Raw genomic sequence first — 19,856 nt, 5'->3', positions numbered from 1 at the left:
TCATGAGGTACTCTATCAAAAGTTTTTGCGAAATCCAAGTATATTACACTGTATCCTTCTCCTCTGTCCAAGGAAGCAGTCACTTTATTGTAATAAGTACGTAGATTACTAAAACATGACCTCCCTTTAGCAAATCCATGCCTGTCCATCAAAGATTATACCATTGTTTTCAACCCAACTCTGGATCCTAGTTCTCACAAGCTTCTCCAACAACTTAACCACAATACTTGACACAGAGGGCCTATAGTTTGATGCTTGAGTTCGATCACCTCCTTTATGAAGTGGCACAATCTTGTCCTCCTTCCACTCTTTAGGAACTTGACCAAGTGCAAGACTCATATTAAAAAAATATGTCAAGGCAGGTGTCAACTCTCTGGCACATTCCTTCAGAATACACGGTGATATATTATCAAGTCCCACAGCCTTATTTATATCTAGTTTACTTAACTCCCCAAAAACCTCTTGCTCACTTACAATCAGTCTCTCCACCCCATCATCAACTGCTCTCAATCTCTCCATGAAGTCACATTCACAAGATTGAAAGATCTTTTTTATGAACTGCTCATTAAGTATCTCTACCACACATTCTGCATCAGCTGTCTTTATACCATTTCCTCCAATCAATGTCATCCTTCTATAATCATTCTTTTTTTTGCTGGCAACATATCAAAAGAACTCCCTAGGATTCTTCATTAGCTATGCTGTTCATACCTCTCTTTAGCTACTCTCACCAACCAAGTCACCCTCCTTGCCTGGTCTTTGTAGACCTCATGAAATTGGTTACTTCCACTTCTCTTATGCTGCCTCTACAATGCCCCTTTTCTCTGTATCGCATGCTTAATCTCTTTATTCATCCATCTCACACCTACCTTATTTAACCTTCTCACCCGTGGTATACATTTAGACATTGCATCTTCTAAATAATTTTTGAAAATCCCCCAAGCTGCATTGATCTCTTTTCTGGCTAATTCCTCATTCTATGCTACACCTGCAAGCTGTCTCCTGAGCTCTTCATAATCACCTCCTTGTAGTTCCACATATACCCTTTTTTCACAGGGGTCCTTGCACTGCTGGCAACAACCCAGGTAATCACCTCATGGTCACTTTCACCAATTGGTGGATGATTTGACACCTCATTTATAATTACATCCTCCGATGAGATGACCAAATCCAAGACCCTTAATCCTTGTGTGCCCTCTGTTACATATTTTCTTTACTTCCAGTTGCTATCTCTTCATTCCAGTCTATATTGCCATAATTAAAATCACCCATAATGATCACCCTTTTCTTATTTGCTTGGCTTATTTGACTATACATTTCACTATCACCACCATCCACATTACCAGGTCTATAACAACATCCCACCAAGTATTTGATTCTATTCACCTCTATCTCACACCATATTGTCTCAAAAGCACTGGCCCTATTTCCCTCTTGCATCTCTACCTTGTATGTACATAACTCTTGCTCTATCATCAATAGCACTACCCCTCCCTTTTTACCTCTTCCATCCTCACGAAACACATCATACCTTCCCATTTCTATTCCTGTCAGGATGTCGTCCTCATCTAACCATGTCCCACTTATTCTGACAATCTTTGGGTGCACAGACGCAATTAGTGCAACCATTTCATTCGCCTTGTTTCTTATACTTCTAGCATTGGTATACAAACACAACAGCTCACTTCTGGAGCTACAGCTAGTTCCACTGATACCACCCACTCGATGTGATCTCTCCATGCTGGACTGGGGCGGCCATTTCCCTTTCTGCTTCTTCATTTCAGAACCCTCTGCAATTCCATCTGTTTCCTCTTGATCCCTGGTCATACCATTTCTTTCCTGCCTACACAATATTTGACCAGAAATTCCAAAGTATGGTGGTATAAAAGTCTAACAATGGCTGCACTGCATAGTTCAGAATGCCTGGACAGAGGGACAAATTCCCGATGATTGGAGTAGAGCTCTCATAGTACCCAAATATAAAAAGGGAAATAAAACTGAATGTGAGAATTACAGAGGTATTTCCCTATTGAGTGTTCCTGGTAGATATATGCTTGTATAAGTATACTTGAGAAACGGTTGAGAAGAATTGTGGAAGAAAAGCTGGATTCAGGTCAAATAGAAGCTGTCAGGATCAGATCTTCACTTTACGACAAATAGTGGAGAAATCATGGGAATATAACAAAGATCTGTATTTAAGTTTTGTTGATTTGGAAAAGGCATATGACAAGGTGCCAAGAGAGAAGCTATTCAATAAGCTACAGTTATATGGTGTCAATGGGGCATTATATCAAGCAATACTTAGTCTTTATTTGAGTTGTATGTCAGCAGTTAGAATTGAAGGAAGTAAAGGAAGATGGTTTAATGTTAAATCTGGTGTGAGACAAGGATGTACATTATCCCCTCTGTTATTCGTTATCTATATGGATCACATTATGAAGGAAAGTGGTATTGAACATGATATCAAAATTGGAGATATTAATGTCTGCTCTTTGCTTTATGCGGACAATGTCATACTTCTAAATAAATCCACTACAAGTCTGCAAGATTCTCTGACTAAATTGAATAACTGTTGTAATAGATATGGTATGAAGGTCAGCAATAAAAAGACAAAGACAATGAAAATAGGCTGAATCATTGAAAATGTCAACTGTGTCGTAAATGGAGAACCTGTGGAACAAGTAAAACATTTCAGCTACTTAGGCACGATTTTTAGTGAAGATGGTAAATTAAATATGGAAATAGACAACAGAATCAGCAAAGCTGGTATGGTAGGAAGTCAACTGAATAAATTCATATGGAATAAGAGAGAAATTAGTCAGAACACTAAATTAGCTGTATACAAGACAGTGTTCAAACCAGTTTTAACTTATGATTCTGAGAGCTGGGTCAGAAGTAAAACACTTGACCAAAGACTAGAGACCGCAGATATGAGAGTCCTGAGTAAGATTATAGGTGTGAACAGATGATGGCATCAATGGCAATATCATATTAAAAATGAGGATATTAGGAAAGAACTTGACATTGTCAACATCCAGGAATGCGTTAGCAGAGCTAATCTCAGGTGGTATGGTCACTTAAACAGAATAGGCGAGGAAAGATTAACAAAACAAGTGTTCTCTGCCAGGTTGGCAGGAAAACGACCCAGAGGAAGACCAAGATATAGGTGGATTGATACCATGTGAAGTGCCTTAGACAATAGAAATATAAGATCTGATAATGTTGGAGTCTTGAAATAACAGACTGGTTTGCAGGGGAAATTGTAGACAGGAAGTTAGTAATGATGTAAGTTTTTCATGTAGCACTACCATACCTTGTACACCTCTTGAGGGTACATGGCAGGAATTTAATGATGTTAGAATAATCCCATATACAAGATATTGAGTAACCTATAGAATGTTAGTACCATGATGGGTGAGAAGGAACCTCATTTAGTTTGAAGAGCTGTTAACATAAGATTGCGAGAATGTTCCAGGTGACAGCAGTAAAGGGGATAAATAAGAAGAAAATTATTCTCCTAATTTAAAGTTGAACTGTGAAGGGATATTGAGTAGTTACTGCACATGTTTCAATCGATTTAACAGACAGTAAAGGAATTATTGATATTTACAGAAGATGCAGGCAGCAGAAACTGAATGCCTATGTGAGAATGGTGAACTGGGTCATTAATCAACCTAATTTTCTCTTCTCTATCAAATCAAGTCAAGTATTTTTAGTGAGGTGTCACACTGTTGTACCCTGATAAGTTGAAACATAAGATATTTCATCTTATTATTGTATAACAGAGAGAACACACAATAAGAAACATTATAACATGCTTGTCTCTAGGTATTAAAATACTGCTTTGTAGATATATCAAATATTTCAAACTAAAAGAAAACAAATAGTTATTTATATAATATTTCAACAAGGGATCACTCACTAGTTAGTCTAAATAATAGTGGAAGTGTAAACATTTAACAATTTTTTTTGAGCAATAAGTACTGAAGTTATAGAATGACTTGCACAAATTGTAAGGGGGATGTAAGTCCAAAGGTCAGGTAGCAGTAACGCGAGGGGAGCGGTTTGCCCCAGGCATTTGTGTGCCGACGGCGCATGAAAACGTAGTGGAGAAAGCTGGAAGCTGTGACATTGACCTACATGAAAGCGCTAGGTGGACATCGCGGAGTGCGAGAATCGCCGGGAACCACCAAGGCGAAATATAAGGGTCAAGCACCCTCCACACGGGGCTTTTTTGTTCCTGATCTACTGGTGCTGGTCTTGCGGTGTCGTGAGCGGGTGGAGGATGGCAGCGCCTCCACTCCAGAGGGTTTCGATAGAGGCATCGCCGGAACTAGAAGGTCGTATCCCCGTGGAAAGAGTATGCCCGGCAGCCCACAGAACGCCAGATAGGAGCCCATGGATATTTCGATTAAGGAGAGACAGATTCCTGAGGACCTTTTAATGTGATGCAGTTCAAGATAGATAAGTAGACTTTATAGTATTTGCTGACTACAAATGAAAGGATTTGTTCCGCGCTGTGAATCTAAGGAAGGAACATTAATGATATAGAACTGAACTGTAGTGATGCTGAGAAAATTATCGTATATTAACTGTCTCCTACTATGATCGAATTACGTTATATGTTTAAAGAGGATATGATAAAGTTCAGAGTAAAGAATTGCTATTAGTGACAAGATTGCAAAAGATATGTTTAAAGAGGATATGATAAAGTTCAGAGTAAAGAATTGCTTTTAATGACAAGATTGTAATAGATTTAGATGCTATCATATGTCTAAAGAGGTTATAAGGTTCAGAGTAAAGAATTGCTATTAATGAAAGGATTGTATAAGAGATAGATGCTATTACATGTCTAAGAGGTTATGATAAAGTTAAGAGTAAAGAATTGCTATTAATGACAAGATTGTAAAAGACACATAGATGCTATTTTGAGTGGTTTGAATGAAACTGAATTAGAAATGAATTATTGAGATTGTTATGCATAATTTAGGTGTTTTAATGTTGATAAGATTTATACCAGAAGAATTAACAATGGTCAGTCTGAGTATCCTTGTGATATTGGAATGTTTTAATGTTAACCTGTCTGTCAGGAACTCTCATAGATTGAGATTTAAGTTTACATGTACTGTATGTATATAATTATAGTTTCTAATAAACTTTGCTTTTGAATACAATCAAGTCTATCTGTGATTTTTGGAATCCGATGCACTGCTTATAAAAACTAACACGAACCTAGGCGGGAAATTAGAGGGAAGAGATTTGGCCATGTCTGCAAAAGTATCACTTGAATACTACCTAGAGATCACCTCTTGATTGATATTATTATTTAATCTAAAAGCGCTAAGTGATGCAGCGAAAAAATAAATTTCTTAGAATTTTACGAGAGGTTGATCTCAAATACTCTGATACTTTGGTATTGGCTCGACCCTGGGGCAGTTCCATTGTTATATAGGGGTACCACGTGATACCTGAGAGAGAGAGATGAACGAGAATTTGAATAAAAGACTAATTATATTAGAGATAGGGACACAACACCACCAAATGTGAGAAGGGTTGGATGGATCTGTAATTTGTATTGGATTAATAGCTGTTAAGAGGTACATGACTGCTTTGAACAAAAGTGATTAATTTTTTGGATGAAAAAGAAGCAATAGTTTTACTGTTCTTAGGCCAAGAGGCACTTAAATCTCCATACAAATATCTTGTAGTGAGATTTAAGTGCAGAAAGAATTTTTTTTTTTTTTTTTTTTTTTGAGTTGAGGCAAAACTGTTTTGTTAGCAATGAAATTTACAAAGTTGTCCAAACGCCATTAAAGAATGGCTTAGAGATCAGAATTTAAGGTAGAAGAGTATTATTCTGGAGGTTGTGGTGGTTTGTGTATCAAATGGTCTGTTGAATGAGTAGTGTAATATGCTGTCATCAGCAAAGCTATGTATAGGATTTTTAGTCAAATGGAGTGATCACTGATATATATATATACAAAGAAGGGAATTTAGAGAATTAGTGATAGGACATTAAACATAACCTTTTCATGTAGCATTATAATAGCTTCCTGTGTACCCACTGACGGTATATTAGGAATTTGATGATCACTCATATACAGTCTTTCAATAATATTTCAATTATTACTGGCAATACAATTTCCAATGATTTCTGCTTTATTCTGAATGTTTCACTAGCAGTGAAAGTTTAACACTGAGAAGATCACGATGTATTCAAATCCTCACTAATGCCCACTCTAATCGTGCAAAACTACACAGATGTGATGCTCATGACAGTATTCAGAACATTCAGTGGAATGTCACAAATAAGCTATTCCAATTTTGGGATGAATTTTTAAAAGAACAATGAATGAAATTTTCTAGAATAGATTCACAGAAGAAACAGTCAAGGTTACAGTAAAGAAATCATTTTGGGCCAATTCATAATGTGTCACAATCAACATTCCCTCCAAACTATGCACATGCTCATACCAGTCAAAAAAGGGAGCAAAGACATCTAGTACCTGCACAAACAAAATTTTGCTTTCAGAATTTCTCATTTACAATCAATTTTGATCATACTATAAAAACAAAATAAAATCAACTTAGTTTATTTAGTAATTTTTCCAATGTCTCTATTCCAATATTACTCTTACCCATCTAAATACACCAATTAGTTACTTTTAGGCAGTGTGTATGTGTAGATAAACTGACACTGATGTTATCAAGTTGAGAGGCACATATTTGTTTAGCATCTACTGCCTAGATAATATAATTACTTGAACTTGTGCAAATGGCGATGTTTTTTTTGTAGCTACGTAGATTTAAGTGAATTTATTGCTAACAAATTTACATGTTATAAGTATACAAAAAGGGCAAAATTAATGAGAAATATTCTATTAGCAGTTTTAGTGCTTTAAACACTCAAAACATCACTATGGAAATCAAAGAGGAAAATAATTGCAAATTCATTTAAATTTGAGTGACTGGGTGAATGTTGAAATAGCAATGCAAAGTATGCACAAACTACCACTCCCCCACACACTGAGACTAGAAACTTCTGCACAGTGTTTTTTTATGCACATGTGGTTTGGCAAAAAAATTAAAGGGAATGGTCAGAATGAATTTTTGTAATGATTGCACTGATTATCAAAACAATTTAACCTAGAACCTCTTCCCATTAGGTATTATAGACATTTTGTCATTTGTATAATTTTGTATGACTTTGGCACTAAAAATGATCAATTAAAACCAAAACTAAGATGATTCATTTCATTACTAAATCTATTTTTTATAAATCTGTACAATGAGGTTCCCTGCTCACAGTCAGCCACAGCTTTGTTTGACTAAGATATGAGATAGATTGTTTTACTTATTCATTAAATGTCATATCATATCAGCACATGAAATCCTTTTCTATATGGACTTTTTTTTTTTTTTAATTTGAATTATTACATGTAACCACATGCATGCATTCATTATTTGTCACAGCATCTGTGTTATTAATCTTCATGCATGTTACATAGAATACATCCAATACAGGGATTTTTGAATTTAAAGGGAAACTAGTCAATCTCACTAGGCACTGATATAAGCAATGTAAAAAGGTATAAAAATTAGAAGCCATTTAACATAACACAATCTATGATCATGAACAAATACGCTGAATATTTGATTACTGTTTACACGTTGTTCAGCATGATATTTAATATCAAGTTTCATTTGATCAAATAATAATAAACTTCTGTGTTAATTTATTATTATTCTATCGATCTCCAAAGTTTGGTTCTTGCTCTCAAACTCTCATTTTTACTTGAATAATATTTGTGTATTTTAGTCTACAGTTCACATCTGAGAACTGCTCAACTTTTATTCTCTTTAAAACTTTCTTACATGTTATTCTTTTTATTTATGATATTCCATTTTATCCTGCTCAAGACTAAATGGTGATCACTTCCAATTACAAATCCTCTGTACACTCTGGTGTCCTGCACCAGTGGGAAAACATCACTTTCAACAATAACATAGTCAATGAGACTTTTCTTATTCCTTGCCTCTTCTCTCCATGTATATTTGTGCACATTTTTATGTTGGAACATTGTGTTAGTAATAACCAGTCTATGTCCTGAGCAGAAATACAACAGGTATTTGCCATTATTATTAGCTTTGCTCTTTTCTCCAAATTTTCCCAGTTATGGATAGTGATAAAGAAAACTGGGAAAGGATGGGGATAATTCTGTTATTCAGTTTGATAAGGTGTTCAATGAAGGCAAATGGAGCAATTTGATTATCTCATTTAGCATGCTTATAATGTCTAAGAAACTAGACTGGTTAGGTGATGTGTGCTCCACATAATAAAATAAACTTCAAAGAAACTGACATCTGTAATGTATTTAGAAGCAGAAATTGTAAAGAAGAGGTCAAGAGCAGTCACATACTGATGATTATAGGTATGAAGTAGATGGACAACCTAAGCTTATTGCTAATGCCAGTATTACCTCAGCATCCCTATCTGCTTTATTGGTTGACTTAGAAAAAAAAGTTGTGGAAGACCCCAAAACTTCACTGTAGATATTTTTCACTACAAAAAAGTAAGCTTCAGAGATAACGAAAGAGGTCAGAATTTGGAGGGCAACAGAAACAAATAAATGCTACAAAGTTTAAAAAAAAAAAAAAGTTAAGTTAGGTTCAATATATAGGTTTAAGATTTGTCATTCACTGATATCCTTACCATTATAACAACAATTCACCACAGGATTAGGTCTCCTCTTGGACATTTATGACCATTCTAATATAAATGCACCACAGCATTAAGGGAGGAAAAAAAACTAGGCATTATTTTTCATCTGAAATGTTATTTTTAGCTATCCAGCTATTAACTCAAAATCACCTCAATCTTAAATACTGCTTCCATGTTTGGGAAGGTGCAAAATCCTCCCTTAAAATTCTTCCAGTCAAGATGAAGGCAATTTGGTTATACATGATCCTCTACAATTCGCTTTAACCCTATCTAATAGATGTCTGCTTCATCTTTTCTCTTTCATGGACAATGCTCTAGGCTGGCATCCATCATTCTTCTTCTTTGCATTGGGCCTATTAAAACATAAGCAGCAACTGCCCAATATTTTTTTTACAGTCTAACTATAAACTCAATGAACCTTCTATTTTATTCCATCTGCTCTGGTACAGTTTCCTCAGTGTTACTCAGCAACTACATCTACAACTTTAAAGAAAATCTCATTAAGGTCCTTATTTCCCAATCCTCAGACACTTTACAGATAGTACTAATGTATATGTTTTGCCATCATAAAGCTCTATATATGAAAGTGCTGTTATTTTAAAATAAAATCACATTACTTTCATCATATCACAGCATTGTAAATTGTGCAGTCATAGTAAATACTGTAGAGCAACACTTATTAACATTGTGCACTAATGTATAGAAGGTGAGGTTTGAAGTCTTCCTTCTCCACATTTCTTACAAGTTATGCCCTGCATCCCTTGTGTTCAAAATACCACTGAGCAGCTGCTCCACTGCTTCAGTATCATCTGGAAACAGAGTGGAGCTATCTATAATAAACACAGACTGGGAATCTTTTGAATCAATATAGTGATGAACTGTCACAGGTCACTGCAGATGTCTATGCCCACTTGGAAAGAATCGAAATCACAAAATTTTTAACTGTGAAGAGGTCCAATGTGATCTGTCTGGTCTGTCTCTCCTCCCTAATTTTTGATATCCACAAGAAAATATTCCTAGAATTCATAACTGGCACACTACTCACGTGCCAGCCTGGTTGGCCGAGTGGTTATCATGTCTGCTCTCTAGCCAAGAGGCTGTGAATTCAAATCCCGCCATGGATGTTTGTGATTGACCTACGATTTTGTGTGGAAAGGGAATCTGCGACCCTATTCTAGCAGAAGACATCATTGCCAAAACCATGTGAGGTACGGCATCTATGGATGTCAAATGTGAAAAAAAAAAACACTGCACATACAATGTATTCCTACACTGTATCACAGGTGTCAGCTAGAAGGAAATTAAAGCACTGTCAAGATCTTCACATTTAATAACTACTGTGTGGACTATCAAATCCACAAAGTTTTATATTAAAAAAATATCCTCTCATATACAGAGCATATGCTTTTGAAAAAGGACCAATTCTTTTTTAAATCCGGAGTTTAAAGCATTCCTTCTTCCTCAAGTTATGTGAAATGTCTATCAATCATCTAATATTGAAACAATCTTGCATCCTCAAGGAATATAGAGAGAAATGGAAAAAAGCATCTATTTAGGATGGAAAGATACCTACCAAAAGAGGTTGATAAATACCAAAGTGTGGGAGGAGAGAGAGAGACCAGTGAAGCTAGAACAGGCAAATACCTAATCCTCAAAGAGAATTAACCTTAAAAAATTTAAAAAATTTGCGTGTGTAAATAAAACGGAAATATCTATTTTTGAATGGTTTAAGCCATAATGGAAACTGCCTCAAGGCAGCGCATATTTCTGTTAATTCTAATCTTCAGCCAATTGGTTTTACAGAAATAAAAACTAGTTTGCAAAAGGAATATCACATTACCTCTGGATAAAACCAGCTAACTCATTTTAAACTGAGAAGTTTACAAAGGTTACTTGGTCCTAAATAGGATTCAACACCATTCCTTTCCAACTCTCACCACCAGCTTGATTGGCCAAGCTGATAATGTATACATGCTCTTCAACCAACAGGCTATGAATTCAAATCCTGCTATGGGATTGGATGTTTGTGAATGTTTTTAGGTGGCAAATGAATTTGAATGGCTGATATGAGACCATCAATCTTGCATTTAGGGTCTCACACACTTAGTGAAAGCCTGAAGTAGCTTGAAAAAGTTCCATGTTTCATCTATAGAACCATGTTCCTGGATAATGTACTATAGATTTACATATTTCATGAACAGAAGTAACAAAAATTGAAGGGTAACTATGTCATGCCATCCTTGTGACTGTTTACATGGAGGAAAGAGAAAATAGTATGGCTTAGAAAACTAAAGGGGAAAATCTGCCAAACTCAACACAAATGCTTATTACCAGGAATGCTGCATGAAATATTGTATCAAATAATTTTAATTTAAAGGCTACTCTTGAAATTAAGGTAAGTAAAAAAGAAAAGTGAGACTGATAATTTTATTATTAACAGAGACCTCCATGGAGGCAGGGTCTCATATGAGTCCCTAACTCCATGGAGGTCTCTGTTAATAATAAAACTATCAATCTTGCTTTTCTTTTTTACTTACCTGTACTGTACGAGGGAGGCCACATACTACACGCACTAGCTATCATACTTATTCTTGAATTCATTCACATTGCTGGCACTCACATCCAATGGCAATCCATTATTCCAATCACTAACCACCCCATGAGAGAAAAATCTACTTCTACGGATGCTTTCCCCACTTCCATAAATTGAAAAATTCCACCAATTGAAATCCTGTATGACCGCTTCAGAAGTTTGTAATCATATCACCCTCTTTCTCCTGTTTGCTAGTGTCTGCAGTCTACAAATTCTCAATCTGTCTTCATGATCAGTATTCCAGAATCTTAATATCATTTTATTTCCGGAATATTAATCTTTCTGGGAAGGAAGGAAGAAAAAAAACTGTAGGCTAATTTCAATGAAATTAAATTTTCAGGGATGTTAAGTGGTATGAATCATATAATTCAGAAAAGCAGATTTCTAACAATGTGAAACATTTGAATTATCTTTTTCTTACAAACTTTGAGCTACACGTAATTCATGACAATATATGGCATGGAAAATTAAACTAGAGGGAAAATAGATTGTGGAAAGAATAATAAAAACAATATCAACACAAACAACACAATTTAAGATAAGACATTGACTATGATAGTCAAGGTCTGAAGGCAGAATGTAATCTAGACTTAAACATATTTAACTGCATGAAAAATAAACAATATTCAGTTAATGACTATTCAAATTCAAAAAATCTGAATAGTCATTAACTTAAAATTAAGTACCCTCCCACAAGAACTGATAAAAATAAACTTGAAATTAGTCTCATCAGAAATGATCTTCCACCTGCCCACCACCCAAAAGTTTAATACACAAGTAATAAAAGTACATCCAGAAACCCTCATTTTATATGAACCAAAAAAAGCATCCTGTCAGATGTATTATATTTACATGTTACTTAGCATGCACCTAACTGCATACATGTACCATCAGGCATAAATGTTACTTTTAAATAGTGATGATACATATTAATTTTAATGCATTTTTGGTTATCAGTTAACATATGCATAACAATAATAAAATATCTACAAGTTACTGTTTCACTTAAGGTTCATAAAAATGCAATTACTCAGCTGAATACATAACACTACTCACAGGATCAAACATATCTGATTGACTAAGTTCTGTTTTAAAATCTGCAGATCCTGCTAAAATTAAACCAGCAATATTGGGCTTGTCATTAGTAATAAATAATTGTGTTGCCACCTCTGCCACTTTTCTGACATAATTATGTCTCTTCTCCATTCTCAATCTAGCAAAACGAAGTGCTGACTGACCACCACGACCTAAATCAAAGTTAAAAAAAATTATTATCTACTATCTCAAGATCAATAAAAATTAAAAAAGTAAGTGAGGGCTCATGTTATATTTAATCTCAGGTTTAACATTCAAATAAATATGAATAAAAATGATTTCATATCAACATGATTTACCATATGAACTTATAGGTATGCTGAAAACCAACTCCTAATTTTCCTCCTAGTCATCTGAGTGGACACTGCCGAAATAAGCCAAAGTTTACTTTAGTTTATTTACTTGCGTATTGATGTGCATAGTTACACAAATTCAAGAGAAACGAATGTATTGATGAGAGAAGTTTCACCATTTTCACTTCATCTAACATTAAGGTGAAGTCTTCTCAATGGCTCATTTCAGAAAGAAACTGTGGAGCCAAGTCTGCTTGCAAGGCAGCTTGAACATGGTAAAATCAAGGTTATGAATACTTGAATTTCAGAATTAAAGAAAATCTGAAATTTCTGTCTTCAATATGCAGCATTCAGAGCTTAGAGCTTAACTGAAAATGTCAGCAAGGTATGAATTCTAGATGTATTATACCTTCCACATTCCAGAAAACAGCGAGATGACTTACCAGCAGATGAAATAGCACTGGTTGAAATTACTGCTGTGATAACTAAGGTGATGAGAGTAAAATGCTGCTAACTGCAGCTCCAACCAATTATGTCCAGGAGGAAGTAAGAACTGAACAAAGGTTTCCATGAGAAAAAAATTGTCAACCATATATGAGACAGGCTAACTTCCTTCCAGCCTAAAAAGGTTCCTTGCATTGCAGCCAAAATTCCAACCAGTGCATTATGATAATTCAGATAATTTGTGCAACTGTATCAAAGATACTGCCAGCAGAAAATGCAGTCAGTGGAGTTTTTAAGAGAATCTTGAGCAATATTCCACAGAACGTTTTGTTTTCAGGTTTAAAACAATGTATCCAGCTCAATCACTACTCTGATTCAGAGAGCTTACATGAAGGAATTTTCAAACTTTACACCAGCATGTAGAAACAATGAATGAGCTCAGGGTTAAGTCATACTTAGTATCAAATGTCCTAAATAGGGTGCAGTCTCTTAATTACTGACATTCTTAAGACCAAAAGAAGAAAATGTTTCATGACTGTATCATCTAATCTGTTCAGATTAAATGGCGAATGAGAATACTGCAGGATGAGAATAAAGGCAAGTCTAGAAATGGTGTCAAAGCAACTAAATTCATGAAACATCAAACATCCAGCCAAATGCATACAAACTATCTGCTTGCTGTAAGAGGGAAAACTCTGAAAAGGAACAGAAGATGTATAGATATTTGGAATGTCCTAAATAGGGTGATAACCAACCTCTGTAACAAAGATAGTATATAACATAAATTGAAAGCCGAACAGGTATTTTTCTGGCATCCTTAATAATAATTAAGGGGATACAAATCCCTTGTTGTTCAACTGCCAGTAAGCAAAACTCTAAGATCGAGAACTACGAATCTATGAGTTTCATATATACCGAAAAACTATTGGCGAATCCAAGTGTAAATGACCACTTGGTAGTACAACACCAAGACAACTCTAAGCAAAGGTGGAGCAAGCTCCCTCACTATCCTTGATATTTTCTCATAATGTAAGAACACAGCCCCTAAGGGATGTAATATTGTAATTACATTATGAGGAGAGGCCACTACCCAGACCGGTTTCAACCTTTTTTGAAGTCTCATCAGTGAGTAGGTAGACCTGGAAGATAACAAAGCTTAAGTGAAAAGAACTTATATACCTTTACTATATGAATGCGATAAACGTGTGTTTGTATATTATAACATAAAATGAAAGCCAAAAGGCTATTTTTCTGTCATCCTTAATAATAACTAAGGGGATACAAATCCCTTGTTGTTCAACTCCAACTTAATTATATGAAGAGCCAAAGGCTTCAATTCGGCGACCTAAACTTATTTAAGTTAAAGGATATTACATCCCACATTGTTTCATATGCCGAATATAGTAAATATATAAAGTTCGGCAAGTCCAAACGTAAGCAAATACCTGGATAGTGTTACAACTGACCCTTTAGGGAGTGCAACACTGAGGCAACTCATGGTATGGGTGGAGCAAGCTCCGATCACTAATCTTGATATTTCTCCATAATGTGAAACCCAGCTCCTAGGAGCTGTATTACTGTTCTACATTATGAGTGAGAGAAGGTCACTACCCAGACCGGTTTCAACCTTTATTGAGGTCTCATCAGTGAGTAGGTAGACCTAGAAATACCAAGTTTGTAGCAAATAGAACTTACACATACCCTACTATGAGAATTGCCAAGAAGGTGTCCTAATAAATTATTAATTATATGAAGAGCCTAAGGCTTCAATTCGGCGACCTAAACTTATTTAAGTTAAGGGATATTACATCTCATATTGTTTCATAGCCGAATAAGAAACTCATGTCGAATATAGTAAATATATAAAGTTCGGCAAGTCCAAGCATAAGCAAATACCTGGATAGTGTTACAACTGACCCTTTAGGGAGTGCAACACTGAGGCAACTCATGGTAAGGTATTTCTAGGTCTACCTACTCACTGATGAGACCTCAATAAAGGTTGAAACCGGTATAGGTAGTGACATTCTTTCACTCATAATGTAGAACAGTATTGCTCCACCCTTACCATGAGTTGCCTCAGTGTTGCACTCCCTAAAGGGTCAGTTGTAACACTATCCAGGTATTTGCTTACACTTGGACTCGCTGAACTTTATATATTTACTATATTTGGCATGAAACTCTAGAGTTTCTTATTCAGCTATGAAACAATATGGGATGTAATATCCCTAAACTTAAATAAGTTTAGGTCGCCGAATTGAAGCCTTTGGCTCTTCATATAATTAATAATTAAGTTGGAGTTGAACAACAAGGGATTTGTATCCCCTTAATTATTATTATTATTATTAAGGATGCCAGAAAAATAGCCGTTTGGCTTTCAATTTATGTTATAATATACAAACACAATTTTATGGCATTCGTATAGTAAAGGTATGCAAGTTCTTTTCACTTAAACCTTGTTATCTTCCAGGCTACATACTCACTGATGAGACCTCAAAAAAGGTTGAAACCGGTCTGGGTAGTGGCCTCCCCTCATAAGGTAATTATAGTATTACATCGCCTAGGGGCTGTGTTTTTACATTATGAGAAAATACCAAGGATAGTGAGGGAGCTTGCTCCACCTTTGCTTTGAATTGCCTTGGTGTTGTACCACCAAGTGGTCATTTACACTTGGATTCGCCAATAGTTTTTCGGTATATATGAAACTCATAGATTCGTAGTTCTCAATCTCAGAGTTTTGCTTACTGGCAGTTGAACAACAAGGGATTTGTATCCCCTTAATTATTAAAGATAGTATATATTTACTATACAATATATCCAATCATAAAAAAGGAATATCCAAGCTGCCTTCTCACTAAAGCAATTACAAGTGAGCAGTTTACATTCCCTGAGTGCTTTCAATATTCCTCTTATGCTAACTGCATGACATTAACTGGAGTAGCTTGTTCTTCATTAAAAAGGTCACTTATATAAAAAAACAAAGCACTTTCATAAATAAATTTGAGTACCAAGATAAAACTCCTATTATAGTTTGAAAAACTTTTTTTTTTTTTTTTTTATAATTACACTCTTCTCTGAAAGGAAGGCATAGATCTCATCTCATTCATTTTCCTTTTTAACCTCTTTTACCTTGCGGTGTTGGGGATTTATTAATCATTGGACCTAAACCGTTCACAGGATAAGGTGGTCAGCCCTACACCCCGGTGTATCCTATTTCGGCAGTGGTGTTGAGTTCTCAAGGCCGGTTTGTGTGCTTTGCAGGATGAAAACCCCCAGGATAAACCCTATTGTCCATGCCCAAGACCGGCTAACTTGGCTATGGCTGAGGAAGATCCTTCAGCTTTTCACGTCACCGACAGGAATCGAACCTAGGACACTCCTTCCCCAGGCACATGGTTGAGAAGCACACATCCACTAGGCTAACTGTGCGGACAAAACATTTACGAGCCAGAAGTAGAGAAAAAATATAAGATTCAAAGACAGCTTCAACATTTGATTGCTAAAGAAACTAAAGTAAGATTCTCTTGACATTATTTTGTGATAATGATAAGTGTTACAATACATTTTTTAAAACTTTGTTTGAACAGATGATTCTGTGATATTTTTGTCTCATCGTTATTGCTTTAGTTCTAATAAGATTCTAGAGTCGAAATTCTGTTTACAGAACAAAGTAAGAATGGTTATTTTCAGCATTTGTGTTTTACCTTTCCAGATACTGATTTTTAGAGCCATCTCATTTGATTTTAGGTTTTGTGAAGTACAGGTATCCCTTGATTAACACGATTAATTAATCCCTGGATGTTACTGCGTATATCAAAATCACGTTGATCAAATATAATAATCAGTGGTTAAAATTAAAATTCATCCATGATCGATTACTGTATTAATAATTCGTTTTGTATGGTACTCTTTTGGGAAAGATAAAAAATGAATGCAAAGTAAATGTTTAATAAATACTTGTACCTACATTAGTTACTGCATTTTTTTTTATCAAAAAAAATTATCAAGTCGTTTGAACAGATTTAGTTTTTTCCTATCAGCACAAATTTTACGATAACAAGCAAAATGACTCTCTAGACCTCGGCAAACAAGCATTCTTTGATTAACATCTGTATCCATTACTTGCTTCTTAAGCGATTCTAAAATGCGAAATATTCCATCCAGTTCTTTGATTGTTATCTCCTTTAGAACCTCATCTTTTTGCATTGTGTTTGTTCATTGTCACGGAAATCTTTTGAATTTGAATCCAATAATTCTTTAATATCTTCTGCATCATCCAAACAGTTAGCCTAATGGCTTTGCACTTCGCAACTATATGGCTGTGGAAGGAGTGTCCTAGGTTCAATTCCTGATGGGAATCGAACCTAGATTGATGAATCAAGAATTATCAGGAATCGAAGATCCTTAAGCTCCTCATGATGTAAGAAGCTTAAGGATCTTCCTAAGCCATAGCCAAGTTAGCCGGTCTTGAGCATGGACAGCAGGGTTTCCCCCGCCGGTTTATCTGGGGTTTATCATCCTGCAAAGCAGGCAACCCGGCCCCCATGAACACATGCTTTGACAGACATGGGATACCACCAGGAATAAGGAGCAACCAACCTATTACGCAGGATTATTGGTTACGGAAGTTTACGCAGTAAAATGCATAGGCCTGCGCGAAAGCAACATCTGCATCAACACTATCAAAACCAAGGGGTCTTCACCAATTGAAACGATTCAACCACGTTTTTTACAGGATTTTGAAAACTAAGTCATTAGCATATTCTAGCAAAATGTTTTTCCAAACAGCTCTTATGCAGCTAGAAGACACTTGCTCATACAAATCATGAATGTTTTCAATTGAGTGTTTAATGTTAAAATTTTTCCAAAATTCATGGCGCCTAATCACATTTTCTCCAGTTGTTGTTTCTACTGCCTTTGAGAATGTCTTTTTAAGAAAATAGACTGATAGTTGCAATGATGCCCATGTCCATGGGTTGTAACAATGGTGTTGTATTTGGTGGAAAAAATAAAACTTACATTCTCAAAGAGATCATTAAGAGAGAGTTTGGGTGACCAAGTGCGCTTTCATCAATGTCATCATGCTCATGATTTTCTTTCTCTTGGCTAGGAAACACTCCTTGAGACTTGCATGTTTTTGCATAGTAAATTTAAAGGCACGTTAATTAAAACCCTTGCCACGTATATCAAGGGATTGTCGCAATTAGTTTCGCTGCATTAATCAAATCCCACGTTAAGCAAGGGATACCTGTATACTTTTTTTAATGCATATTTGCATTTCCTGATATATTACCATCAAAGGGATACTCAATATTATGATATGAACAATTTTTTCCCCACATTACTTATTTGTTAGATTGTCAATATGGCCAAAGTTGAACTTCAGTTTTTTAAGACAGTAACTGCATCAATCCGCCTAGACCTTGGTATTCTTCTAAGACATTTCATCACTGTCTAAGCAAACCTTCTGACTCCCTTCCCTTCTATATAAATTAGAATATCAAATTAGGTAACCCCCACCATACCAGAGAAAGATTGGAAGGACAATATACAAAGAGACAGAGTACAGCAATGGGAAATGCCATAGCCATTTTATACGAAACATTTCAAAAAAATAAATAAAACCTTGAACACTACTATTCTTAAACCTATCTGGATAAAATGTGCTCTCTCCATTTTGATATGGCTCGGACATAACTCATTCTTCCTCAACACTATGAACGCTATGATAGTACTGTGTGATTTACATTACAAATCTCCAGTCAACAATTTTCCTGTGAATTATTCTATCACTTGTCACCACTCAAAGCTGCCATTCATTATATTTCTGTCTTCTAGAGCACGTCTAACTGAATCAAGAAAGCTGTCGAATAAACTGCTGCTGTAACAGTTTCACCTTTTCAAGGTACTTGGGTAAGGATTACATCATCAATATCCCAAAAAACAATGGCAAGAATCTTCTCCGCTGACTTCTGGGTTCAGAAGTTTGTGTCTCCACTCCACTGACTGCTGTTTGGTCTCAGAGTCATAGTGATGTTGATGTTTCATCAACAGTCACAATAAGACAAAAAAAAACTTCCATGCGATTTCTCAAAATGACCCAAAATCCCTCGAGATGACAGCACACATTCTCTCTTGATCAGCATTTAAACATTTGGAGATCGACTTTGTTAAGAGCTTCTGCATGTCCAGATGTTGGTAGATAATGACCCTAACTCGCTCTCTAGATATCCCCCAGTCTTTGCAATGTTTTTTGGCTGATGTTCATCTATCAAAGATAATGGCATGAACTGCATCTGTTTTCAGGTGTGACCACTGTGGAAGGTGGGGTGGGAGGGATCTGTTTTCTCAGGATGCTTAGTTTTAAACTTGGCTACCTTCCCGTAACTGTTGGATATGCTGGGGCACAGTTCCTTAAAGTCTCACACAAAGTTTGATGAATCTCAGTTACAGACTTTTCCTGCAACAAGAAAAACTTGACAGCCATCGCCTGTCTTTGAATTTCTTCAAAACCTCAGACATGTCTTCTTATATATATATATATATCCTAATATCCTAAAAGAAAAAGAACAAATTATTACAATTTGATGAAACATGGGGTTAAAGGGTTTTAAGATATTTCTTGTGGTTATATCAGTTGCTTTAATAGCATTTTTGTTCTACCTGTTCATCAGAATTTTTCAGTCCCCCTTCTACATGACCTAAAGTCCTA

The 19,856-nt window shown here is 35.6% G+C and overlaps 1 protein-coding gene across 1 annotated transcript in view; it reads right to left on the bottom strand.

Annotated features, from left to right (window-relative positions):
- eRF1 (eukaryotic release factor 1) overlaps positions 1-19,856 on the bottom strand; it is a 254,647-nt gene that overhangs the window by 132,676 nt on the left and 102,115 nt on the right. The window contains exon 5 of the mRNA XM_090404490.1: positions 12,372-12,562. Within this exon, the coding sequence (XP_090260616.1) occupies positions 12,372-12,562 (191 nt within the window). The remainder of the gene's footprint in view (positions 1-12,371; positions 12,563-19,856) is intronic.

The sequence above is a fragment of the Typopeltis vanoorti genome, chromosome 14 (assembly GCF_054136105.1).
Source record: "Typopeltis vanoorti isolate ZY-2024b chromosome 14, IOZ_Tvanoo_1.0, whole genome shotgun sequence".
NCBI lineage: Eukaryota > Metazoa > Arthropoda > Arachnida > Uropygi > Thelyphonidae > Typopeltis > Typopeltis vanoorti.
The sequence above is the reverse complement of the archived record's forward strand: the minus strand, read 5'-3'. Positions and strand labels throughout refer to the sequence as shown.